Source organism: Ammodytes marinus, assembly GCF_949987685.1.
Source record: "Ammodytes marinus genome assembly, chromosome: 4".
Lineage (NCBI taxonomy): Eukaryota > Metazoa > Chordata > Actinopteri > Uranoscopiformes > Ammodytidae > Ammodytes > Ammodytes marinus.
This window is the reverse complement of record NC_137233.1, coordinates 17,967,220-17,994,717: the sequence shown is the minus strand read 5'-3', so window position 1 is coordinate 17,994,717 and position 27,498 is coordinate 17,967,220. Positions and strand designations below refer to the sequence as shown.

General features: G+C 41.6%; 2 protein-coding genes across 2 annotated transcripts; one reads left to right on the top strand and one right to left on the bottom strand.

Moving 5' to 3' along the window:
• Positions 1-10,526: 10,526 nt before the first annotated feature.
• On the top strand, positions 10,527-12,484 carry LOC307249322 (amphoterin-induced protein 1-like; the record flags this gene model as incomplete). Its single annotated transcript, XM_080025983.1, has 1 exon — positions 10,527-12,484. The coding sequence occupies one exon, from the start codon at positions 10,527-10,529 to the stop codon at positions 12,063-12,065; it is 1,539 nt and encodes a 512-aa protein (XP_079882109.1). The 3' UTR covers positions 12,066-12,484.
• Positions 12,485-20,413: 7,929 nt separating this feature from the next.
• LOC307250083 (RNA-binding protein 15-like) lies at positions 20,414-25,143 on the bottom strand. Its single transcript, XM_080027041.1, has one exon. It carries the CDS (start codon positions 25,002-25,004, stop codon positions 22,491-22,493), a length of 2,514 nt encoding a protein of 837 aa, XP_079883167.1. The 5' UTR covers positions 25,005-25,143; the 3' UTR covers positions 20,414-22,490.
• Positions 25,144-27,498: the final 2,355 nt, after the last annotated feature.

The window sequence follows — 27,498 nt, the reverse complement described above, 5'->3', positions numbered from 1 at the left end:
TAATCAACTTTATCACAATATGCTAATTATATGAGAAGGACCTGTACACTCGAACACTCAATTTGCATCCACATACCTGCACCTACACACACACACACACACCCACACACACACACACTGTGTGCTTTAGTTTTAGTGGTTTTTAAATGTGTTGATTTTATTTACTTTCTGTTTAATAAATCATGCATTTTCTTTTGTAACTAGAAGTTTCTGTCATTCATTTGTGTGAATATGGGAAGTCCGCAACCAACAAGTCAAGTATTCTGTAGCCTTCAGTGTTAAGATCATATTACCAAATTTATAATAGTAATTATTTGATTACATTATTTTATGGAAATGATCATTGAGACTAGGATTTATTAATATTGATTTATTTAACTGAACATTAAACTAATCAACATTTGAGAATAAACATTTGATTAACTAGACAATTTGCTATTATTTTTCCACTCTTAAATGAATGGTGGTGCCCCTTTGAACTTTAATAAATTATTAAAGTATTATTATTAATCTTCAGTTAATTTCTAATAGCAGAATTAATCTGAACCACTTGTAATCGCTACATAAATATTACCCCAATGTAAGAAATTACTACATAATTGGTGCCGCCGTGTGAGGAATTGCTACACAGTCAAACAGAGAATGGATGTACAAAGTGACTGCGTTTCCAAGGCACAATAGTATCTTGTAACCATATTCGTGGTATGCTTCCAATTGAGTCTGAAAGCGTTATCATTCCTGAAATATGCATATATTTTTGGCATAAACACAACGTTGCATAAATTGATGGTGGATCTTTAATCAGACATTATGAGTCATTCTTAACAGGGACATTGTGGCACATAAGCTCCTGGGATGATGCAGAGTTAGTAACAAGCATACAGATGGAGAGGGAGAGGAAGAGAGAGGAGCTAAGTGCATCATGGGAAGTCCCCCGGCTTTCTAGGCCTACAGCAGCATAATTAGGGGCTGGTCAGCAAGCCTGTGCCAGCCCTAACAATAAGCGTGATCAAAAAGTCTACTCTAAGAGGTTGTCTACATCCAGGACCAAAACTGGTCAATGGGGAGGAATGTTTATACCTCAGCATTTGAAGAGGAGCCTGATAGTTGAAGGCTACTACTTTTGGAGACTCTAGGAACCACAAGGAAGTCTGCAGTGAACCAATGTAGAGAAGGTTGTATCGGAGGGAAACAATCTCTTTTCCTAGTTTTTGTAAGTAGACACGGAGCAGGTTTTCTAGTTCAACTGAAAAGTGACTTGTTGTGACAGCCTGATAATACAAATTTGCATTATCTAGCCTGGAAGTTACAAATGCGTGGACTAGTTTATCTGAATCTTATTGAGGCAAGATGTTTCTGATTTTTGCAATGTAACGTATGTGGGAAAAAAACATTAATTGGAACTTATTTTACATGGAAGGATGTATCCTGATCAAAGATAACTCACGATTCCTTATGGTGATGAAAGCTATGTCAGTTATGCCATCCAGAGTAGCTATTTCATTTGATAATGTGTTTCTAAGTTGCTGAGGGCCAGGCAAAATAAATTGACTTAATTCTGAGTTTAATAGCTGAAAGTATCTGGTCAGCTACGTCGTCCTCAGACATGCTTGAACTTGAGTTAACTGATGGTTTTATCTAGCCTGGTGCTACCAGACCATCGTACTTCATTTCATTTGTACAGAAGGTCTGGCAGTGCTGTAATTGGCAAACGTTCACTCATGGAGGCGGGTGTCTGTTAAAGTTTAAAACTATTGGATCTGCCTGGATTAGCCAACCAATCGCATAACGTTTGGTCGTCACGTGTGTCATGAGCCGGCTTCTGGCAACTGAAACTGGAGCGCGACTTCGACGTCATCGTTCTCAGCCACTCGCTCTGTTCGCTGATTGGACCGGCTGTCGAATCTTCGGCAAAACTGGGAAATGGGCTGTACACCCAGACTGACTACTGAAGGGAAAATAAAATTTGGCCGGAAGTAGGCGGGCGGGCGGAGCCAGGCTAGGTTTTATCTGGTTTCATAGATAAATACAACTGGGTATCATCTGCATAAATAACAGTGAACATGTATGGTGTCTTTTCTAATTATATTAAAGCGGCAACGAGTAACTTTTAAATATCTTTTAAACAGCCTCATGTTTCCTCTCATAATCATAAATTACCTTTAACAGCAAACGAGACCATCAGTGCAAAGAAAGACGTTTTTATATAGTTTTTATTACTGCATTTGATCTGGTCGTACACCCAGTCCGATTTTCGGTTCACGCGTGCATGCTCTATGGTCACATATTCGTATTGGTCACAGATTTCAGTGTGGCGCAGTTACGCGATTTGAGAAGCCTATCCCTCCAGGTGAGGGAAGGGGAGCGGGAGCCTTGTTTGAGACAGTTGTTTGTCGTCATAATGACTGATAACGGGGCTGAACCATAAAAGAAAAAAAAGAAAATGCAATGAAGAAAAGCGAAAAGGGAGAGTGATAGTCGGGCGGGAGGGCGTTGCCAAGCAACGTATACACAATTTCACGCAGCGAACGTAGACTGCAGTGTTTACTCCTAAATGAATGAGCGGTAGCCTACTAAAACAAAGTTTACTTTGCCTCACCAGCATCATCAGATGACCATTATTCATCTGAAATAGTCATTATTTACAACATAAACACATTACCTCATCGTGATCCATTCTAACTAACTGCCATCTCTCGTTCATTCGCTTTGTGTGGGGACACGGACTCGTTCAGCTCCGTGAGAGGTGACAATGCATCAACTCATTGCAATCAGGTGTGTTTAGCACTTACTGGCATTAGTTGATGCTGTGTCACCCATAGACTCGCGGAGCCGAAAAGAGTCCGGTGCCCTCACACTTTGCTTTCAACACACGGACACGCACCATATTGCTTCCTGATTATTTGAATCTGAACGCCCTGCACGAGCTAGAAAACAGCTTCACGACAGCTGGCGTCGTAATAATACTACCGCTTTTGTTCAAAGGTGTCGCCAACGTGCCGACTTACTCGTAGTGGCTTTAACTGAAGAAAGTATATGGTGAATAGAGTTGGTCCAAGCAAAGAACCTTGTGGAACTCCATGTCTAACTTTAGCACGCATGGGGATTCATCTTTAAAGTGGCGAGTGATTTTATTCTTTCTGCTGTACGTCCAGGTTATTTCTTAGCAGTAGAATCAACAACTGAAACATGTGGGCGCTTCTTGAGTTCCTGCGGCAGTATCGGAGGGCGATACCAGTTTGTAAACCAAGCCATTCTGAGAAATACAGAGTTATGCACAAAAAGTTACGTAAGCTTTAGCAGCGAAAGAGCCCATCAGCGAAAATAATGCTATTTTTGTATAGTTATTGTTAATGCCTTTGCTCGGGTCTGAATCCCTGCCAACTCAGACGAAACGGCAGGCAGACCAGAAAAGCCTGTGTTTCCGGAATGGTCAAAGTTTAACCCTCTTACACTTGCTTTATATCATCATCAACATCATCATTATCATCGCCAACCGCTTATCTGGGGTTGGGTCGCGGGGCAGCAGCTCCAGGAGAGCCCAAACTTCCCTATCCCGGGCTACATCAACCAGGATCTCGTGGCGTTCCCATGCAAGAGTGGAGATATACTCTCTCCACCTAGTCATGGGTCTTCCCTGAGGCATCCTCCCAGCTCACATTCCACCAGGTCTTTGAATTTAAATAATGTTGACTGTAGGAATACAGAATACGAATAATGAGTTCGTAGATATCTGACATTGGTAATATGTAATGAAGATACTTTAATGACAATTCAATTATCTAGTCCCTTTAGCAGGATGTGATGGTCAATGATGTCAAATGCAGCACTAAGGTCTATCAAAAGTAAAGAGAGATGTTTTAGTCTCACACCTCATGGTAGCCCTGTCTCTTTATTTATTTGCTTGATTGTGTGTTCCACAAAAATGCATGAAAGCATGCTGCATTCCAAATGTTATTTATATAGCGCTCTTCTCTCACTCAGAGCGCTTTACAAAAACAAAACAATAAACAAATAAAAAGAACATGTAGAGTTGGGTTGGTGGGTGAACTAGGGGTAGGCAGAGGAGAAGAGATGATCCTTAGCAGTGAGTGAAGGAAGACATTGAAAAGTAGTCCAACAAAAGCATTATTCTCTTAGGCTGTTATAATTCCCTGTTAAAAGAAGCGGGTTTAATGAGTTATTTTTATAAATCTTTATGAATCCCCGAGCAGATCTTTTATTTCAGTGCATCTTTTGGATTCAGAGGTGTTCTGGGTTTCAAATCAGCACAGTTAGTCAGGCAAGTCAGCAAAGCTGCCTCTTCTACAGGGACCTGAACATGCGGGCTGTGCCAGATGGTGGCAGTGTGTCCACTATAATATGTATTTGCCTGTGCAGTAGCTGCCTGCTTCACCCACTGTTTTAGTATGGCATTACAGTACTTGAGAGACACACACATGTATACACATGAGAAAGCTCAATTGAATATGGATGTACTCATACATACATACGTAACTGTGATACATCAGCGCCAAGGAGGAAGCAAAGGCACATACTTCAAATGAATATCATTGAGAGATCATTCTACTGTAAAATATTATTAGAATTAATTTGGATCTTTCAGTGGCACTTTACGAGGATAGCTTTAAAAGAAACCTGATGAAAAGCTATGAAACAAAAACCCCATAAGAAGCACATAAATAGGCCAGCTCTGTGTGCTCCAATATCTTTGTAATTTCAATTCAGTTAAAGGGTAAATGTAAAACCACAAGTATGCTCTGAAAATATATGTAAATATAATACATGTAATATGTTTTAATTTATTCTAAAGTCAACGTCATGATTATTTTTTATGAAAAATATGTCTAAATTTGGATACATGAGACTCGATGCAGTAGCTCATTTATAATTCACAAGAGGACTGTAAATCTCCAGAGAGAAAACGCCCCCTCCACCAGTCAGCTTCCTAAATCACCTCTGCTATCTGATACTTCCCAATCAAGCAGGCATCAGGTTGAGTGGGCTTTATGAACCAGTTGTTCTGACAGCAAGAGTTGAGTTTACATGACTCGCCCTGGAACAAGCTCAAATGCCAAGAGACAGTAATAAAGACTGTCCATATGTAAATACTGCATTCATCAGGTAATGTCTGTAACTGCATGGAACTGCATGGAGCTATTATGGCTTTCTGCATCTGTTTTGCCCATTGTTAAGAGTGTCATCATACAGTATATAAAGGAAATTGGAAGTGATCCACATCCATGCTGACAACAAATCCAACTAAATAAACAAAACTCCTCAGTACCTCCCAACCTGCATGTATGTGGCTCTTATTCTGAAGCCCATTGGTTCCCACTGAATAGAGACAGGTCACAAATACAGTATGTGCTTAGATTTTAGGCTCAGTCATTTCCTCTAAGATCTAGAAAATGCTGTATTTGTCAGGGACTATGCATTTGGTTAGCTAGTGAGTATCTACAGCAACAGGAAAGAATTTATGGACTCAAAATAGCTCAAATGTTTATCATAGTAAAGGAACATGTCAAAATGTGCAACAGTTTGGCTCATTTATGTGTTTCTTAATATGTTCTTGGACAACAACAGAGCTCTACAGGACAGAGGAATAAGATCAAACTTTGACCACATAGATAATGTTTGTGAGTTCAATTGATTATTTTTGACAATTAGTTTGGATTTTAGCCTGCGTGTAGCACTGATGAATTTTAACAGAAGAAATAAGGCAACCAGGCCACAATCATTCTATCATGGCAGAAATGCTGTATATTTGTGCATCAAAAGTGGCATATTGTGCTTGTTTTCATGTGGGTGTGAGTATTCTGCATGTGTATTCCGCATCCTAAAACCAGAAACACTCGGGTAATGATGGGTAATTACTCCATGATCCATGTCACATTATTCTACAGTGGAGCCTGTACATGCACGGCTCAGTTATCATGAACTGAATTACCGTTGTCAGGTGAAAACCATGTATCTCGGGGGCGCACTTAGCTCAGTTGGTAGGGATTGCCAGCAGCGGACCCGGGTTCGATTCCAGCCCGCGGTCGTTCTGTGCATGTCACTCCCCTCTCTGCCCCATTTCAACTCTGTCTCTACACTATCAATAAAGCATAAAAATGCCCAAAAAATATCGTAAAAAAAAAAAAAAAAAACATGTAGGGGAAGGTGGGGTGATTTGTGCAACTTTTTACTCAAAGTGATTTTAAAGTCAGGCCTTGACAGTTATGTCTCCAACTCAAATATGTACATATATTTCAGGATGTTGTGCATCCCTGGCAATAAAAACTTTGGATCTGGAATAAACTGTTTAAGAAATATAGCTTTCGGAAAAAAAGTTGTCTTGTCGCACAAATCACCATCATCATCTTTCTGGCCATCTGAACTCTCATCAGTGGTGTCGTTAAGTGGAATTGAGATGTCACCCTCTTCTGAGCTACTGTAGACAATCACTTTCTTTTGGTGACCAGCGTATACAGCCATGCCACTGGCACAACTCTCAGAAATGTACTTTGCACTAGTTGCTCCGTGCTTGTGGAACCAACTGCCACCTGACAAATGTGATTCCCCCTACATTTCTGCCTTTAAATCAAGGCTCAAAACCCATATGTACACCTTGGTGTTTCCTCCCCATTAACCTCTGCACTACTTACTTACCTCTGCACTACTATCTGTGTTTATGTGGATGTATGGGCTTTACGTCTTTTATTTTGGTTATTGTTATTTTACCTTCATTGTTTACCTACTGAATGCACTATGTACAGCACTTTGGACAGTGCAAACTGTCATAAATGTGCTTTTATAAATACATTTTACTTACTTACTTACTTATAACTCACCCAGGCCCTTGCGCACAAATCACCCCATCCCCAGAATTTTGGATAATAGGCATGATGCAGCAATTTAGGGTTGACATTGTGCTAACTATAGACTCAAAGTATAGCATACCAAAGCACTAAAACATGTGTCAAATGTTTTCAAACGTGTCTATAATTGTTCAGACACAATAAACAAAAAACCTTGATCATGGAAATTTTACTTTGAAAGGCAAAACACAGTTTTTTGAGCTTAAATGTGCTTATATCTTATTCCTTGTGTCTCCCTTCTTTACAGGATGAGTCAAATGGATGGCTCTTCTTAAATATGTGGTCACATTTCCAATTTCTTCCACGGTTTTCTAGAAACAAGGGGTTTTGCAACTTCCAAAATGCACAAATCACCCCACCTTCCCCTATCTCATTGAATATGATTTCGTGATAAGCGGATCCATACACTGCATCTTCCACCATCGCATTTAAAAAGGTTTAAGTCATTTTCTAATTTATAAGAGTTTATTTTAGAAAATATTTATTCCATTGTGGAATAAAAAGGATGTGTCAGGAGGAAATGTTAAGGATAGGATAGACACTTTGGAACATTTACCAGTAATGGAAAGTAAGTACAATTATTCATAATGACTTTGACTTTGCATTTAAAGCTTTGTGTTACACTGGTTTGCCAATTCCGTTAGTTGTTCGAAGCAACAAAGAATGATTTGAATTTCAATCTCTTTCAGGATTTCTGTCAACCGGATGTGGTGGTGTAGATTTGGGTGCTTTTTTAATTAAGTCTCTAGGCTGTTAGCTATCTGGAGAAGGTAACGTTGTCCTGTAATTCAGAGCTCACAGTGTGACCCGATCCAACAGTGAAATTGTGCCCCGCTTCTTGTCACAGTTTAAAGCTTTTATTCAAAGACTTGCAGGTCAACAGTGTTGTATGTCACTGTTACTGATGCCCATGTTGATTAATGTAATTGGATGTCAGGTCCATGCCCTGTACACCATCTCACATGTGCTTATAAACAAACACACACACACACACACACACACACACATTATACCCTTCACATACGGTTTTTCCTTCTCCACCATCATCACCTCCTATTTGCACCCATAGCAACCAGACTTGTGGACCTTTTCATTTCCGCATCCCCTTTAATGCGAGGGTTTCTGTGTAAAGTGACCTTGAGCTCCGAAGATTTATAACATGGCATTTAATGAACAGCTATGGTCATACATCCATCATGGGGATGTGTGCATTGTCATCCTTTCTCTTTCCCTTCTTCAGCTTTAGACTCTGTCTCCAAACATAGTCCTAGTGTGTTAATTCTGGTTTACACACCCTGTCATTTTGACCTCATAAGCTCATTGTCTATTCTCATTGAAAATATATTTGAGACTAAAGTAAGCACAATATCCATTGTGGTGACAAGGTCATACTGTTGGTCCTGTTTCATTGCCTTATCTTGAGGCCCTAATCCTAAAGAGTTTTAGTGCCAAAATCCAATTTAATAAATAATCTAAATTTTTGCTTGTAGTGATGAACCCAAAGAGAATGATCACCAGAATATGCAGCTGTCCTCAGCTTGACATAGGTTTATAGTGAACTCCAGACCATTGTTTAGCTGTCCGGGCTGCATCCTTCACTGTTCTGGCTCACTGTGATTGCTCTCGTAGCATTGTTTTTTATGTTCAGCAGGCAACTGTCTTCGCTTTAAAAAGCTAAAGGAAAACCCTCCCAGCACCAAATGCCACACCTACACAGTAAGGGAATAGCTGATGAGCATGTAGCAACACAAGAGACAGATGCACTCAAAAAAGTATTCAAGCCCTTCTTGGATGTGACACATTAATATTATATTTGTATAATGAAATATATATATTAATTCAAAGAAAAACCTAACTAGTTTAACACGTGTAACTTAAAATGTATTCATCGTCTCTGTTGACCTATCCTTTCAACCCAAAAAAATGTAGGTCAATTGGAGGTAACTCAATTTCATTGCATTAGATAGATTAATTTAGTTTCAGCTGGACCAACTTTTAAAAAAATTGGTAGATGAACTCAAATACATTACATTGAATCGATGGACTTGTTTTAGGTTGGGGTAACATACATTTATTGGATGAAAATTCTGCCCACAATTTATTTGAGTTCATCCAATGAGTTATTTTTTTGAGGGTGAGGACCAAAACAGAGCTGAAAGATAACCAGCAAAGAGTCTGTATTACATGAAAATTCAAATGAATGGTACAAGTAACTGTGCTCCTTTTTTACAAAATAGTTTCATCCAGTACACAGTTAAGGGCAATAATGGCTGTTTATGTTAATGCTGTGCCCACTGCTCTGAACTCTCATGTTGATCCATCACTGCATGCACATCACGTCCACTGCAGCTGCAGCGCCCACATACACTCTCTGAGCACTTGCCCTGTCCTTCACCACAACAATAAGACCAAAAGGAGCAAGGGCTTCATCATCAGAGACATCATTACTGAATCAGCCACCGCTGGTGAAGGCTTCCCAAAACATCACAGGGGACGCTTCTTTGTATTGGGAAAATGCATCATGAAGGACGGTTCAATAATCCAATGAACTGAAGACAAAAGAGACAATCAGCCTTCAGCAATCCTCCTGCAGCAGCTAATCTCCCCAGATGTTTAACACACACACACACACACACACACACACACACACACACACACACACACACACACACACACACACAAAAACAATGCCCTCTAAGTGTAATCTACATTGAACATGCTGTATTCAGACACATCATTTCATGTCGTTATGGCTGATTGTAGGCAACTAAATATACCACTCATATTGTCGGACACTTCAGGTTGACCCCTCCCCTCCTTCGGTGTTTAAATTGCCCACGTGTCTTGAGAGAGCGAGAGAGAGAGAGAGAGAGCGAGAGAGAGAGAGTGAGAGAGAGAGAGAGAGAGGGAGAGAGAGGGAGAGAGAGAGAGGGAGAGGGAGGGGGGTACATTTGGCACATCCTCTGCTCTGTTGTTTGCTCCCCTCAGATCAAGTATCAGACGGTTGCATTTCCTCATCAGTGAAGCAGGCGTTTTCCGGTCATTTCGCACGTCCCGGTAATAGACAGGAGGAGGTACCGCTGATCACCGCTGCTGCTACTCCTACTGTGTTGAAGAGGATATGAGACTGTCCTGTGGCGGATCATATCCAAGATCGGACTGCTGCAACATTTATCTTCGGATCCTAAGAAGCCGACAACAAGGTAAAGTAGTCGCGGGAAGGACACCGTCTCTGCCACAGTGAGGAAATATTAATAATGTGATGATGGACATAACAAACAACAGAAGCCATTTTAATAACCATAATGGCTACATACAGATTTATTTAATTTGATGCAAGCACTAATCTCGCTAATACATCAATCATCGCATTATGATGACTTTCTTTGCCGAGTCACCCCATAACTTTTTGACTGTTTTGATTGTGTGCAGGCTACTGCAATGCACCCTTGGGTGTATGGAGCATGACGCACTGTGAGTGTTAATGTGAGCATCATAGTCATTTTATATTAGGGAACGGGATCACAGCTTTGATTTGGAATATCGTTTTTAAAAAAAAACTAATTTATTGATGCCCTTGTATCACTTGTCCTTGCAGCTCCATGACTCTCCACGGGGAAGATTAGATCCCACTCCTGTAGTGCATAGCCTAACCCTGACATAATGAAGGGGTTGCTCTGGATTTCCCATCGGGCCACTGACGCCATGTCCATGAGAAGGAGCATCATCGGCCTTCTACCTCTGGCTTTATTGTTGCCCACGATGAGAGTCAGTGCACAGTATATTGGGAGCCCTCTGGACTGCCACAAGACGTGTGTGTGCGCCAGCAACATCGTCAGCTGTTCCAAGATGAATCTGACCAACGTTCCCAGCGCTCTTCCCCAGTACACAGCTGTTCTGGACCTCAGCTTCAACTTCATCAGCAGGCTACGAGCCGAGTGGGTCCCGGACAAGCTGGACAGACTCCACAGTCTGCTGCTCAGCAACAACGGCCTCACCTTCCTCTCCTCTGAGGCCTTTGTGTACGTGACCAAGCTCCGATATCTGGACCTTTCCTCCAACGGCCTCCGCATGCTGGACGAGCTTATCTTTGAGCAACTGGAGCACCTGGAGGTGCTGCTGCTTTACAACAACCGCATCTCTCAGATCGACCGCACTGCCTTCTCCAACCTCCACAGTCTGACGCGCCTCTACCTGAGCCACAACCAGATCTCACGCTTCCCCTTGGAGCTGGTGAAGGACCGGAGTCGGCTGGAAACCCTTCGTCTCCTGGATGTGTCCTCCAACAGGATCAAAGCCCTGCCCCTCCACGAGCTTCAGGCTCTGCCCGCCTGGATCAAGAATGGTCTGTACTTCCACAACAACACTCTGCCCTGCACCTGTGAGCTGTATGAGGTGGTGGCCCGCTGGCACCTCAGAGAGCTCAGCTCCGCCACTGACTTCAAGGACAGCCACACTTGTCTGTTACCAGGCCCGCAGAAAGAAAAAATGCCAGTACTGAATCTGGACAAGGTCTTTTTGAACTGCAGCGAGGTCAGTGTTGTAGATGAAAAAGCCCACCTGGAGCAGTACCTGGTCCTGGACTGTGACACCAGGCAGAAGGACATGAAGAAGAGGTGGGAGCTCCCCGGGAACATCCCATTGTCTCCAGAAAACAAGACGGCCGAGATGCGTCCTGACGGCAGCCTCCAGATCGGGCCCCTGAGGGTAGAGGACTCAGGGGTCTACACCTGCTACGCCACCAGCGACTCCTCCAACGAGACTCTGTATGTGACTGTGGTGGTGTTTAACTCCACCATGAGTGGCGGACTGGAGAACCTCAAAACGGCCTACACCACCCTCATAGCATGTCTGTTCAGTGCAGTCATGATTCTCATCTACCTCTACCTCACACCCTGTCGCTGCCCCTGTTGCCCCGGTCAGGGCCTGGAGAAAGGTGACCCCAGAGACAGCCTCCGCTCGTCCACTGTCAGCATCTCTCAGGCTCACGAGGAGACAGGGCCAGAGAGAGGGGAAGGCGGGGGAGGCTTCCCCTACAGACACGTGGCCTTCCAGGAACCCAAGAGCCAGCTGGAGCAGAACGGCCGCTTGAACCCAATAGGTGAGGAAGACGAGGAGTGGCAGGGGGATAGCAGGGAGAGGAGGAGGTCTGACGCAGAGTCTGTCAGCTCCGTGTGCTCCGATACCCCCATGGTGGTGTAAAGAGTCAGAGGCACAGTGACGGCTGGCTCGCCCCATGTGGCCGCTGCTGCTCCACCGAGATTTGTTTGCTTTGACTGTGTGCAAGATTCAAAATATAGTATCTTTCAAGTTAAGTTAAATCTTTAGTTGGCCCTGTCAGCTGTTGGCACTGTTGCAGTAGCATGAACTGTTGATATAAAAACATAAAATGATCAGTGCAATGTTTTGATAAAGGCAATTTGAAATCACTCCAAAGCATTCTGGTTATGCCTAAAAATGGTTTGCCTGGCCCTGCAAAAAAAATGGCTATGCCAGTAAGAACGCACAAGTTTGAAATGTTTTTTGCCTTTTTGATGGAATGTCAAAAATTTAAAAATGCCAACCCATAGTCGACAAAAAAAATTAAAAAAATGTTGGTGTTATTTATTCCTCAGCTGATTTCTGAACACCCCAAGGCTGCTCTTTTGATTAAAGTTTTCCAGCTTTTTTCTTGTGCACTGGGGATCATTAGTAAGATGTTGGATGGTGGCTGCTGCATTGAAAAAGAAGCAAAGTTTTATGCAGAGCTCTTGGAGCCCACTTAATCATTACTGCAAGATGTTTAATATTCATACCATGTTTTACATTCCTGTTTGGTTTGGCGAGCCTTCACAGGACATTATAGCCTACTGATTACTCTTATGCAAGTTCATATATGTATATGATTTAACATTTGTGTGGGGTTTAATGCACAATTTGTAATATGTATGTTTGCAGTAACTGATCTTCTTCTGAAGTGCTTTAAATATAGCTTTGGTGTAACTTTAAACCCTGTATGCAGACCTCTTTGTTTAGGTCATTGTAGATTCTGCATTATCATAGCGTCATAAACCAAACCTTTTTGTGATAAATTGTGTTGAAAGTAATTCACTTCATTCAGATTCTAAGGAATCATAATTAATATTCAAGTTAGTTTAAATTGTTTCTCCTAAACAAGAAAAACATGATAACAGTGTTTTCAGATAAACTAGGTTATATCCGGTCTTGTTGCAGTTATACACTGACCACAGACACACTGCTGGTAGTACTGAAACTGATATCTACCATGTTGTTTATATCAATATAAATACAACTATATGAAATGTCATGTATATGAAATATCAAATGCTGTGCAGATTAATTGGCCTCTGATTGATCGGCAAAAGGCATTTATTTTCAAAAGGAAGTTTGTTTTACAGCACAGTGTAAAGGGACTGATTCTCAGAACTTCATCAGTACCGTCCTTAACATTACCTGTTGGGTCTTCAGAGACATCACACTTTCTGGTTCAGAGAAATAAGCAGCTTGGAATCAGCTAGAGCTCATTTGAAGCTTCCACAAAGTCAACAATGACACCCAGCTGTCACATTTAATTTTCAGTTCTTCAGTTTATACTGTCTTGTAAGGATTTACCATGTTCAGAAAAATACTAGTTTAGACTGGATGGATGACAAATTCCAAAAATAAACTTGCTGTATATTGTTACAACACAGTTCAAATGATTCATTCAGTGTGAGATTCTGACTGCTAACATAAATGTGCATCCTGCCATATTGGACAGATAAAAGCACCCGGGAAGCGTCACCCAGGGGGAAAGACTGAGAGCGAGTAGCCTCCAGTGGATTGCTTCAGGGGTATTAGAGCCCTCAGCCCAACCCTGAACTATTCAGCATATGCCAGCCAGCCAGTCTAATAAACACAGGCAGAAATAGCAGCTAGTAGTGCCGCCAACACACAGGCTGACTCACACATCTGAAATATAAATATAGAAAAACAAACACATCTTAACTTTGGTTAAACAGCTAGAATGCCCATGAAAAGGATGTTTTCACAAGCTTTATTTCACTTTGCCTTAGTTGCTTGAATGATTGTCATAAAACACATTGTTTAAAGTAATCCTCTCATAAGAATAGAACAGCTATTTATCATACAAAAAAAACATATCTAATAAGAATGATAACACCTAAATGTTCTTAAACGTGCAAATAGCCGAATACTTAAATCTTATTATTAGATTAAATAGTGAAGCAAGTCAACAACCATCCATCCCAGATAGTAGATGTAGCAATGTATAATAATTGTACTTTTATTTTGAAGGAACTATTATTTTTATCCTTCCACGTTTGGGGTGATTTTTAAATATCATTTAGGTGAATCAACACATTAATAAATGTCTTTATGGAAATGTTGTGAGCAGATTGCATTAGAATGTAGCCATGTCACTTTATAATGCTTCAATGATTTATATCTCACATATCAACTGTATTTTAATCTGTGTATTTATTTATCATCTGAAAGTTTCTTATAACCAAAGACAAGTTTCATGCTAATAATAAATAACCCACATTTTCAGTGTTTACAGTCAGTACAGTATGTTTAGGTCACCTATAAACTTTATTTTAATATGCAATCCTCTATAGGGACTTTGTTGTAGATTGTTATTTCATGTATAATATCTTGTCTATCATTGTATTGTTCCTGTATTTCATAAACAACAACAAAAACATGGAAGCAAAGACTGGATGATGCCTGCTGTATACTTCTGGAAAAGTTTGACATTTTGCGAAATATGCTTAGTTGCTTTCTTGTCAGGAGTAAGCCTACATGAGAATTAAAACCTCCCATTTCTGTGTGATAAATATGACCTACAGCCTGCAGCCATTTGGCTTAGTTTAGCGTAGAAACCCAGAACAAAATCCCACTACCAGCACCTCTAATGCAGATTAACATATATTTCCTTTGAATTATGTTTTTGAGGCCAAAACCTCAGTACGTCACTGTGCTAGCCCATGAACTAGTCATAACCTGTAAAAGCACAACTCTTACTCTGCCAGAAAGTTACTACAGCATGTCCCAGATCGCCTTTTGCTTTTGACGAGCAGATGTTGATATCTGTTAAAGCTGAGATAAGGCTTCAGTCGGCCGAGTTAGCGTGGTGCCCGGCTGGCTCCAGTTTCTGTAGTACAACTAATAGGCCTTGTTCACTTGGGTAAAATGAGAGACAACACAGATTACTGGAGCAGAAACCGTCCTCCCAGGGAGTTGTATTTATTGCACCTGTCCCTCAGACTTACTGTATTCTGGCATCATTCGGTGTCTGTCTCTATATTTTCACCCTTATTTGGGTTCAGGATCTGGAGTGAGTGCTCTGCTCTGCATTCAGCCTCCTCTGTCTGTCTTCTGTCCAGGACAGAACAGCCAGTTTGGTCAGTGTTACAGTGGTCTTGGTAAAGTTTGACAACAAATTTAGGTCTCACTTTTTAATTGAAAAGGTTGGCTATATGTTGTGTTGTTGTAGCAACAAGCGTAATCATTATATTGAACATGCTACATCCCATTTCTTTATGTAACAGTGCAGTCATTACTTAGAGCAGTTAGAGGTAATTTTTTTGTAAAGAAGTAAAACCATCTTTCTGACAGTTGCTGCAGTGTGAGACCTCACCTGCTGCCCCTCATGCACAATGAATGATTCAAGAGGACTGCAGGGATGTCCACGCTTCCTGCTTCAGTGGCTGCTGTCTCGTGTTACCATTTTTAGCCACAATGCATACAACAATAGCCAGGTGTGTGTGTGTGTGTGTGTGTGTGTGTGTGTGTGTGTGTGTGTGTGTGTGTGTGTGTGTGTGTGTGTGTGTGTGTGTGTGTGTGTGTGTGTGTGTGTGTGTGTAACTACACTTCAGGTGCTCTGCAACAGTGCATTATTGAATTCAGAGTATTTCATTATTGAAATGTTAAACAGATATAAAAGTAGGAGGCACCAGAGGGGTTAACCCTAGCTGATGCATGTGTCCCTGAAGGTGTTTACCGTAATGAAGGAGAGCTGAATGACGCATCTCCATTATATAGGCTACCAAATCACAGATTATAATTGGAACAAACGCTGTAAATCACTCTGTAAATCTCAGATCACTTAACATCCCAGACACAGATGGCATGAATTGCAAGCCAGCACCTGTTGACAATGAATGAGTGGCAGTTGTGTCTGTGTTTTCCAGATAGTGAATTTCTAATATAGATGACTCATCCTCTCCTCAGGCCCCTCCCAAGAGGATCACATGAAGCCACTGTAAGAGCAGCTCAGTCAGTCCTCTGCCATCTAGTGGTCGCCAATGACACTGATCTAGACCAGAGTTTCACATTTGGGTGGATTCTTACCAAAATAAAATTGGAGAAAATTCCATGAAGACTTTACAAACATTTGTATTCCTCCTTTACAAAAAAGGACATGCTGACTTTAATATCTGAAAAGCAATATTTTACCTGACCAAATGAAGTAACTTTCTAAACATCTCGGGTTCTCTTCGGACAAGACCATGGTTGTTCATATGTATTCACACAGCCTGAGCAAAGCCAGCCATGTTGTTGCTGATGTCGAAGGCGGTGTAGAACTGCTGAATGAAGACCTCACCCAGGATCCTGGAATCGGGTTCTACTTCTTAATATGGCATTCAAAAAGGGTTTATATTTTTCGGCTGAAGCATTTATCAATGCTTGAAAAATCCTTTATACATTTAAATCATTTACAAATAATACTCTCAACAAATGCACATACAACAATGTATTGGCCTGCTTTAGTTTTGACATCTACAGAGGTATTACCTGCCTTTGTATAATAGCAAAGCAGCAGTATATGTTTATGTGTGTCTATATTTGGGTGTTGGTATCAAACTAAGACTTACTGTTTTTGTCTTGCATGTGTCAATATTCTTGAACATACTTAAGGTTGATTTGGATTATTAAAGGCATAACTCATTTGTAAACATGATAAAACTTTTGGGTTGTTGTTTACTGTTTAATCAATCTATAAGACCCCTCCCTCAACCAGCTGCAGAACATCCAGAACATTATCCCTTTATCATGCATGCTAACAATACAGGGTTATTTATATAAAGCCATCAAGTATGGAGTAGTAAATATTAACATCTTGTTAATAATTTTTATTGTGGGGGTCATTCAGGTATATTAAAGAGCTAAAAAGAAAAAGTAAGTTCTACAGCTTGTGCATGAGGATATAAAATACCCAAAATAATTTCTACAACACAAATGTTGTCCATATTAATAAATTATTTAATGATCACTGTGCCTCAAACACCAAGCTTTATGACATAGGCTGACGGAGGAAGAGTGAAACCGTAGCCGTTTATTTTGAACACAATGTCTGGCAAGAGATTTGAGTTACTGCAGCTTACTGCAGCCTATGAGGCAGATTAGCAAAATGGCACTTTTTACAGGTCAGTAAACATCTTTAATATCATACACTACCAAAGGCAGAGTATTCAGAACACTCACATCACCATACTGATCGACAGTGGATCCCAACCAACCGTTGATGTGTTGCTGCCTTTACTTTAAAAAATACACTTTCTGCTAAATCTTACATTTAAATTTAGAATGAATCTCTTCTTTGCGTGCCACCACATCCCAAACCCATTTCACATTGAGGGGTTTCTCAATAGCTTTTAAAAGATATAGACTAAATGCCTGTTGGCCAAATGCTGGGGAAATTCGTGAGATAAGTTTTGATGTCTCTATTCATTCCTCATCTCAACTATAAATCAATAAATTTAAGGCATTACATAATACAAACCTGCTGATACTGTATCATTTCCCCTCTTCTGTTAGTGCTCTCTGTTAGTTTAACACTATGGTTTAACATCACCAAATCCAACTCTGCCCTCTACAGGATTGAGCGTGTAAAAACAGGAATCATAAAAACCTAGCCCGTCACTTCTCAATCTCTAAATACTATTGTACATTTTCACAGAAACAGGATGGACGTCACAACAACAACAACAAAGACGTAAATGTGTTTTGAAAGTATCTGACTTTATTCAAGCAAAAGACAAATGCAAAATGGCATTATTAATATAAAGAACATATGACAAATGCACCATTTCAAAAAGCAAGTTTATATTGTACTCACCATGGCATAGTTTCTCGTCCTGATGAATTCCTTGAATGTGTATAACCTTGGATATGTGCTTATAACTTCACTAGAGCTCTGCAGAGCTTGTTCAGTCACATTGTTCAGGTACCCTGACTGTGAGACTTCCAGAGAGGACAAGCAGAAGAAATGTCCTTTTTCCTCATCTCCATACTGACGTCACCACCTGAAATACTCAACACTTTAATGATGTACAGCCCATGTTCCAAAAAATGTGTTTGGCCACCGTTTTGTCATTAAAAAAAAGACACCATTATGCGTATAGTATATCTGCTTTAGGATAAAGAGAACGTGCTCCACTCAATTTGACTATACAACTCTAGACACACAGTAAATACAACATAGGTTGTTTAAAGGTGCTGCATCAAATCCTGTTTCAAATATCTTGCTTTAAACATCTGGATGATTGACAGTGTCTCTTTTCTAAAAACACAGATACTACAAGAAAGTCCTTGAAGTTTTTATGACTGTAGAAAAAAAATCAAGGGCTGCTGAACCAAGAATAGGGAGGTAACTGCTGACAAAACCGAAAAACCTGGTTGTGCTAATAGGCATTAGCTAAAGTTTAAATGCCTTCTTCACTAACGCTTAATGAAAAAACTGTGTATTTTATTAGATTCGTTTTTTATAATCTTAATCTGCAAAGTGTCTAACAGCTGGAAATCTCAAGAAGAAGAACAGTCAAGTAAATGACCGGTGATTTTACAGTAGTACAATACTCAAGTAAATGTACTTTGATACCTTCCACCACTGGTCGTAGCTGACTGTCAGTAAGTAGAAAACTAAGGATTACTGATTATGATGGAATGTTCAGATTTCAGTTTTCTGCACTTTGAACATTGGACATGCCACTAACAGCTCAAACACAAATTAAACTGCAAATGTGCAGCGTACACTACCCTTGTTTGATACTTAGAAACTATGGAAACCAGAGTCGGGGAAATAAAGATCAGTTAATTAATGACTTGCTGACTATACCTGAAACTACCCGACAGTTGAAGCAATAAAAAAAATAGCTCACCCTCTAGCATCTACGTGTCATGCTGTCAAGCCGTTAATACGACAGCAATCAAATTATATAATACCATTCCATTCTGCAATAAAACAATGGACATGATCAGCATTTTGCTAATACCTCCATACATACAAGTACTAACATGGAAGTATTTTGAGTGTGCTATTGCTCTTTTTACCTAAGTAAATGATCCGAGTATGTTTTCCACCACTGTCACTGACAACCTTTTTTTTAACATTGCTTGACTGAAAGCTACCACAAGATTTTTGCAGTGTAGGCACTAATTTCGTATTTATTTCAGGGTCATTAAATTATATTTTTTTGTTCTCTTGTCCCTTCCTCACCAGCTTTTAGGCACAGGCTTGTATGTGTGAGGTAGTGTAACACTATAATACGTACCCAAATCAGTTGTTCAGGCCCCCTGAATACATTACCTGTGGGACAGGAGCAGGTACAGCCAGGGTGAGACTCAGACCTTTAACTCCTCACAGCTGGAATCCCGGCCATGGCACTGGGTGGACGCATGAAGCTGCAGGGAAAGCTGCTCAAGTTGCCTTTAAGTTTGGAGATGAAGCAGCGATGAGCAGGAACAGCACGGTCTTGATGATGCACATCCTGCAGATTCTCACTCGTTGATTGCAGGATACAATCACTTTTCAATGTGCACTATGGCACAGAACCTCTCTTAAAAGAGTGTGTTAATCATATCAGCATGTTAATTTAAGATAAGGATTCCCTGCACACAGCAACATGTTCTCTTCTGTCACGTTTCCTTTCCATTTCATGGCAAACAAAAGCAGATACTGTCTGAATCTCTCCTCTGACACACGGGCCAAGACATATTTAAAAGTCTGGCCCCATAGCACATAGATCTTCTTCATAACTCCAAAGCAAGAACAAGAAGAAGACATTTCACAATTGGACACTGCTCCTGCTGGAGACGAACACAACCCAGTGAGAGGCTGCCGGACGGAGGCTACCCACGCTGATCCTGGCACAAATGATGAGCACTTCTGCACGTACAGGCCAGAGGCGACTGAGGAATAAGCCACCTATCTGACAAGACTCTAGATTTGTCTTCTGGATGGGCTTAAAAAAAAGTACTCTAGTAATCACCAAACTTCAATTGGGAAGTGATGATCACATAAAAAGCTCTTCACAAGAGGTCATTCAACAAATGATGATCAACCAAATGGAACATACAGAACTGAGAGGGTGACCTCCCGTGATTCCCACACTTCCTCTCCTTTCTGCCAGCCATGCTCCTGCTGTCAAAGTGATAAAGCCTTTAGAGTTTGAGAGACAACTCCAAGAGAACAGAAAAGGTCACAAAAGGTGTCTTCCGAGGCACTCGTGTTTCCCACGAAAGAGTAAATTTATTGATTTGCACTTTGCGTTTTTTTCTGACAGGTATACTTCTTAGGCCCCATGGGCATTGCTGTTCTCCATTTTTCTCTCCAGATATCCTGAGTACACAATTTTTTTCTCCTCTTTCCATTTGAAAACACAGAACTCAAATCAAAGCATGAAAAACAATCAATAACAGTCCTTTTAGAGAAAGAGCATGTGAGGCCACTGAAGATGTGGCATTCTCTCCTCCGATTCATCCAGAGCTTTTTAAAATCACACAAAGTCCGCTGATAACATAAATCAACATGTTCTACACAAAGATCAGTTATGAGAGGTGTGCATGGTACACATACAGCTTTTACTTTATAGGTTACATGATCTTTTTTTTTTATAAACATTACATACTTTGTTGGGGTATTTATTGTAATTACTTGATTGTAAGATGAAAGAAAAGTGAATAATTATAAATTGACCAATTTCTGTTCAACCAATTTGAATTTTAAGCCAATAAAAGTACAATATAAAAAGGGGTGGACACAGAAACAACCCTGTATAATATATACCATTCAAAACAAACAACGTACCTATTAATACCCATTAGCTTTGTAACATCTTTTTAGGGCAAGAGGTGGTAAGCAAAATTAAAAGCAAAATGATTAGTCAACTACTTTGACAATTATTAGTGAATCAATCAGTCACATCTTAAGCAAAAACTGCCAAATATGAGATGGTTTCAGTTCCTCAAATGTGTAGCAATTCTGGCTTTCCTCATCTTACGCCATAGTGCACTGTTGATCTTTTTGGATAGTTGTGGGATCATAAAAGGCACTTTGAGATTTATTTTTCCCTATTTTCTGTTTTGTACACAAAATTCTTAAATCAACATATAAAGAAAAGAACAAGTAGCTTAATGATGCAAATAAATCATAAGTTGCAGCCCTAAATATAAGCATATAACATAACGCAGTTCAATACAAGACCTCTGAAATACATTGCGTAGGAATCAAGAGCTTAAATATCTCCTCTCAGGAACTAATTTTAACTAAAAAACTAAAAATGATTAGCTTCATATAAGCCATATTATGTGCAAGGTTAATGTATTGAACTGTGTTATAATGTAACAAGTGCTTGCTACTTGTGTCCACCCCTACACATGTGCTCAAGTGCTGAAAACCAGACATGAAAATCTGCATTAATTTCACCTCGCAACCTTACAACATCCACCTGGCTCCAAAGGGAGCATTGCTATTAATGTGAGCTTGTATACTTTAACCCTTAAGGCTCTTATGTATGTTTTTTAACATATCCAAAAATGTAATTATGAAACAATAATCCATAAAGGCAATACCAGGAGATTCACAATGTATGTTCCCCTTTTAAGTTTTAAGCTTTAAGCTTTAAGCAGGACTGGCCAAAACTGTCAAAAATAGAAAAAAAAGCTTTTATAATGAAACTTTGAATTAGGAAGTATTCAAAATCTTTACTTGGTCAGCAAAAAGTAATACAGATGCACAACTGGAATATGCCTATGAATGAGCAATGTGTAAAGCTTTAAAGCAAACAGATAGTTCTTCTAAATCAAGAGCATTTCTAGGTACATTGAGTTCAATTGAATTATTTCAAAGGCTGGTTGTACAAACATAGTTCTGGAAATGTGTTGACGCTGGTAAAGTATATGCTGAGTACAGATAAAAGTGAAAACTAAATACTCTATTTTTGTACTCTGTTGTTGAATGTAGGCATGCATTTATGAGAAAGGACATTAAAAAAGGAACCATGTTTCCTTTTCAATGAAATAAGGCATAAAATAGCACTGATTCACAGAACTGTAGCTTGCTCTGAATTAAGCAGAGTACCCTTCAAGTAATGTACATTTATCAAAAAACTAAATAGCAGAAGGCTGTGATTAAGAATCACATCCATCAATTTCTCAAAATGTATTCCAATTCAATCTGACTTTCCATTTCTATAAACCTTTAACAGGTTGCCATGCAGGTTAGGAAACTTAAAAATCTGAAACCTGTCATTTCCATCTCCCTGTTTTTATAACTCACAGTTTTGACAGTTAATGTGTGTGAACTGAGAAAATATACTTTGCACTTTTTTTTCTTCTTGGTTTTCATGACGCTCCTCTGAGAATGACCATCAACAGGTAGTCGTCCTCTGATTTGGCAAAGGCTTTGGCAGAGGCATCCACGAACTGCTGCGAGAACTCACACGGGGGGAAAGCGTGGAGGAGTCCTCCGTGGTCTTTGTCACGGCCGCCCCCAACGGGCAGCGTGACGATGCCGGCCGCCTCCTTCTGCTTCAGGTAGGACACCAGGTTCTTGAGCGGCCTCTCTGTGGAGCTGCTGCTGTCCTGAGCCGCTCCGTCCTCGGCTTTCCCCGGGATGGCCAGGAGGATGGAGTAACCGCTGGAGCCGGCGGCCTTGATGCGACGAGAGACTTCCTCCAGTTTGGGCTGGTCCAGACGAAGGCGCTGGCTGATCTTGAGCTGGGACACTTGATGCCCCGTGGAGCCCTCCACCAGCAGGCTGCTAGCCAGAGCCCTGTCCCCCTCCAGCAGGTGCAGTGACGTGGGGAAGCTGCTGTTCTTCAGCAGGAGGACGCCCTGCCACAGCTGCCTCAGCTTGTGTCCTTCAGCTGTCGGCTTAGGCTGCTGGCCAGACTTGAAGGAAGAGGAGGATGGGTGTCCTGGGTGATCGTCCTTTCTTGCCGGGCTCTTTGACAAGTCGCTGGCTTTGCGTTTGCGGTCCCTATCAAAGGAGGAGCCTGGCACAGTCGGGCTTAGTGTTCTCCTTCTCCTGTCTCCAAAGCCGGCGTCCCTCCGCTCTCTGACAGGTGAGGCTCGGCCAGCGCGAGGTGGCCGTTCAGGGTCACTGTAGCGGCCCCCGTCTCTGCTGTTTCCTCCAGGGCTGCGCTCTATTGAGCCGCCGTGGCGGCGCAAACCAAAGTCACTCATTTCAGGTGAGCGATCATTCAAATGTCTCCTTTTGCGGCTCGGATCTCTGTTTTGGAAGTCACGCTCTATGGACCAGGTCTCCCGGGAGCGCCTCTCCAGCCGGTCTATGGTATCAAAGCCTGGCCCCCGCATCCTGTCGTGGACGCCCAGGCCCGACCAGTCGGCGCTGGGGTAAGGGTCCCTGTCTCTAAAGCGGGGGGCAGAAAGCGGAGGGGACCTGTCCCTCACTCTCACCGGGTCAGCGAGGCGGTGGGCAAAGGGCTCGGGGGCTAAGTCATAGTGCGGCAGAGGGAGGGGAAGCTGCATGTACGGCTTCTGCTGGTAGCGGTGCTCCGTCTCCGCAAAGTCCACTCTGAGTCTCCTGTCAGGGCCGCCGAGAGCAAAACCTCTCATGTGAGTGCACGCGGCCTGGGCGGCATCCAAACTCTCATACTGGATGTAAGCCCACACCTCGCCTTTCCTGTAGTCTATAGTCCTGATGGTGCCAAAGCGGTCAAACTCCTTGGCAAGTGCAGCGAGTGGAACCCAGGGTCCGAGCCCCCCCACCCATAGCCTGGTTGTGGGAGTTGGTTTGCCATAGCCGATGTTGATTGGGTATTGACCAACCACTTTCCCAGACATGGCCACTTTGGCACGGTGAGCCATGTCTAGGTTCTCAAACTTCATGAATCCATAGGTGTTGTTTTGGCCCCTCGCTGCCCGCTTGATGTCCACCTCTGTTATTGCCCCGAACCTGTCAAACGCCCTCCTGAGGTCGCTCTCCGTCACATTGACGTCCAGGTTGCCCAGAAACAAAGTCCTGTTGGCCCTGTGGTCGTCCTCTGGGTTTACCAGGTCCTCCTCGCGGTAAACAGCACATTCTGGGATGAAAGGGGGTCTACTCCTGGCGTCATACATCGAAAAGTCTCTGTCTCTTTCCAGGTCTCTTGTGTGGGCAGGTGGAGGAGGAAGAGTAGAAGGAGGAGGGAGACGGCCCAGGGCCAGCTGCTGTAACCGGAAGTCTCTGTAGCCCAAACCTGTGGGAGACAGCTGTCTTTGAGAGTGTAGATGCCTCGGTCCTGCGGGGAAATTGTCTTTCGAAACAGGGGAGCGGCTCCTGCGTCTGTTCAGGTACACCGTCTCTATTTTCAGCGGCCGGTCGTACAGCACCAGCTTGCCGCGTGCGTGTTTGGCCGCCCGGGCGTCATCGGGCCTCCTAAAGTTTACAAACGCCACCCTCCCGTCATTTTCCCGACTTATTTTCACACTGACCTCCCCGAACCTCTTGAACTCGTGAAACAGGCCGTCCTCTAGTTCCTCGTCGTTCAGCTGAGAGCCCAGTTCACTTATCTTGAGGGTCTTGTACTCGTTCTCGGGGTTTGACGGAGGCCGCGGGTCCCCGCCGCGTGAGCCGGACCGGGAGGATTCCGCGGCAACGTCAGCGCCGCTGTACGGCTTGTTCACGGAAACAACCCCGTAGTCGTAGCCGGGCCGACTGGATGAATTGTGTCCGTCTGAGTCCCTCATATCCCTCTTCTCGCTGTGTAAACTCCTCCTGGAGGAAGTAGAGCCGTTACCGTTGTTGCTGCCAGTCGGCGGCGGGGCTCCGGGCTTCTTGTTGCTTCCTCCTCGGTCTCTGTCATCCGGCGCCCGGGAGCGTTTCTTCACCGGCGATCGCTCTTTCCCCTTCATTTCCTCCAGTCGATACCTGCAGTCTGTAGATGCTAAACGGTCTTAAAATTAGAACTGTTTGTTGCTGAAATACTTTTTCACTGGTTTAACTTCTGCGCGGTTTGCAATACACTCTCATGCGAGCAACACAACCGCCATGTTGGACTACTTGCACTACTGTACGGGAAGTCCCGCCTACGCGCCTGTAGAATAAGCCGATTGGCTGAGCGGGTTGTCACTCACGTGAGCAGGAAGCCCGCTCGCCTATAATATAGAAGGGTGCGGCTCTGTGGGGTCAAAGTACAGCAATGTGGGGAGATAAGTTGATTTGAAAGTGACAGAAAGATAGGCTAGTTATTGTCATGGACAATAAAAGGTTATTGTGACAGCAGCAGGAACTGTCGAACAGGCGGAAGTGTACCTTTTATATTATCTTAATCTGATCTCTAATGAGTTAAGGTGATTAAAATAGGCTATAGTTTATTATGAGATGGTTTCAGCTATAGGCTCATGTAGAATAGAATACAATATGTATTGCCATTTGTACAGGACAGTACAGGTAAATTGGGATTATTGTGTGATTCTCCCTGAGTCAGCTTCTTCAATAAAAAATAATAGCATTATAAGACAAAAATGTGTAGAAAAGTGCAAAAATAAATAAGGTATGCTATGTTGGAATAAAAATAAATTGGTCTGGTGAAGTATTAGCACAAGAAGTTTTTGTACAAAAAGGGCTAGGCTACATGATATATTTTCAGAACACTGATAGTGCATTGTGTAACACATGGCAGGAAAACTACATAGTGGAGGAAGGGTGTGCTATAAGATTTTGCAGAGCAATGATGTAACAAGCTGTCTGCCTCTGTCCAGTAGTGCACATGAAATAGGCGGTGTAGCAGGCCAGCTGTGTCTAAGTAATACAAGTGTATAGTGTGTCTGCAAAAGATGCACGAAACAGAGTGCCATGGAACTAAGGGGGAAAAAACAAGATCAACATCAAGAATCAAGTCGACATAGTGTCGAGTGGTGTAGAGAAAACTCATCAAATGTCCTATAGAAACGTACTTTGAATAAAAGGCAAGTTTTAGTTATCCACCCATTAATATATAATTTAAATCTCCATGAATCAATCGCCCAGTACTTTATACATAATAACTACTCATAAACACCCCATAGACTCCCCATAACCAGTAAAGTGCTTAGTGCAATATATTCCATCTTTCCAACTTATGCATGTGAAGGTAAATCACCACAGAAAGCATACAGTGTACTTTATCTGCAGTAGTAGTCCATCACACTGTATCATTCCATAAGTGACACAGTGTTAATATAGTGTGGTTTTAGCAACTATTTCATGGGGCGGATAACTTCTGCAAGCTCTCTTTCAGGTGTTGTAATTCCTAATATGACATATCTTTTAAACTTGTGTAAATGTGGAACAACGATGCACACAAAATCGATCAGTGAAATATGAAGGCCCATTGTTTTATGTTTTCGGATGTCCTTAGGTGTGTTCAGGCCGTGTGTAACTGAAAACACACCTTTTTACCACCAGGGGGCAGACTCCTCCTAACAATTCCTTCAGCTGATGTTCATCACTGAAACAGGAAAGTAAGGTGCAAACTGTCAACAAATACAGTTCTGTCCTATTATTGACTGGACGTAACAGTCAACCAAAGGATCCCCCACAGTCAGTGTGTCTCTATGTCCAGTCTGTCTCCTTGGAAAGACTAGTATTGGATACTGTCCTGCCCATCAATCACTACTCAGTATAGAACATGAACAAACCACTAAACAACTTAAACATCGTAAAAAACAAACAAGATAAACATCGTATGTGTTTCTGTTCAAAACAAATGAACGTATTCAAAATAAGTTTAACTTAAAACTGCCGTGTGTAGAATTTTGGGTTTTATTTCCTAGCAGATTTTGTAGAAAATAATTATAATATCCATAAGTACGTTTAAACCTGCAGTGTGTAGAATTTTGGGTTTTATTTCCTAGCAGATTTTGTAGAAAATAATTATAATATCCATAAGTACGTTTAATTTAGTGCATAATAGCTGATTTTTTTTAATACTTATTATTTTTTTCCTTAGAAAGGGTCTCATATACTGTATGTCCATATTTCTCCATACTTTGGACCAAGGCCTTGTCACCGCCATTTTGGAAGTGTCATAGTTGGAATGTCATCAGGTGCATTGTTTAAAATTTAGAATTGTTCTTGTCCTTGAAGGCCACTGTAGCTTCTGTTATTATTTGAAAGGGGTGGGTTTACCCAGGGAGTGTTGCATTCTAGAACATTCTAGAACTTACTTGATGATGTCATATTACACACTGCACCTTTAATTTAGTGCATAATAGCTGATTTTTTTTTTTTTAATTATTATTTTTTTCCTTAGAAAGGGTCTCATATATGTCCATATTTCTCCATACTTTGGACCAAGGCCTTGTCACCGCCATTTTGGAAGTGTCATAGTTGGAATGTCATCAGGTGCATTGTTTACAATTTAAA

Coding starts and splice junctions, on each gene's coding strand:
- LOC307250083 (XM_080027041.1), bottom strand. CDS start 25,004: ATGAAGGGGAAAGAGCGATCGCCGGTGAAGAAACGCTCCCGGGCGCCG.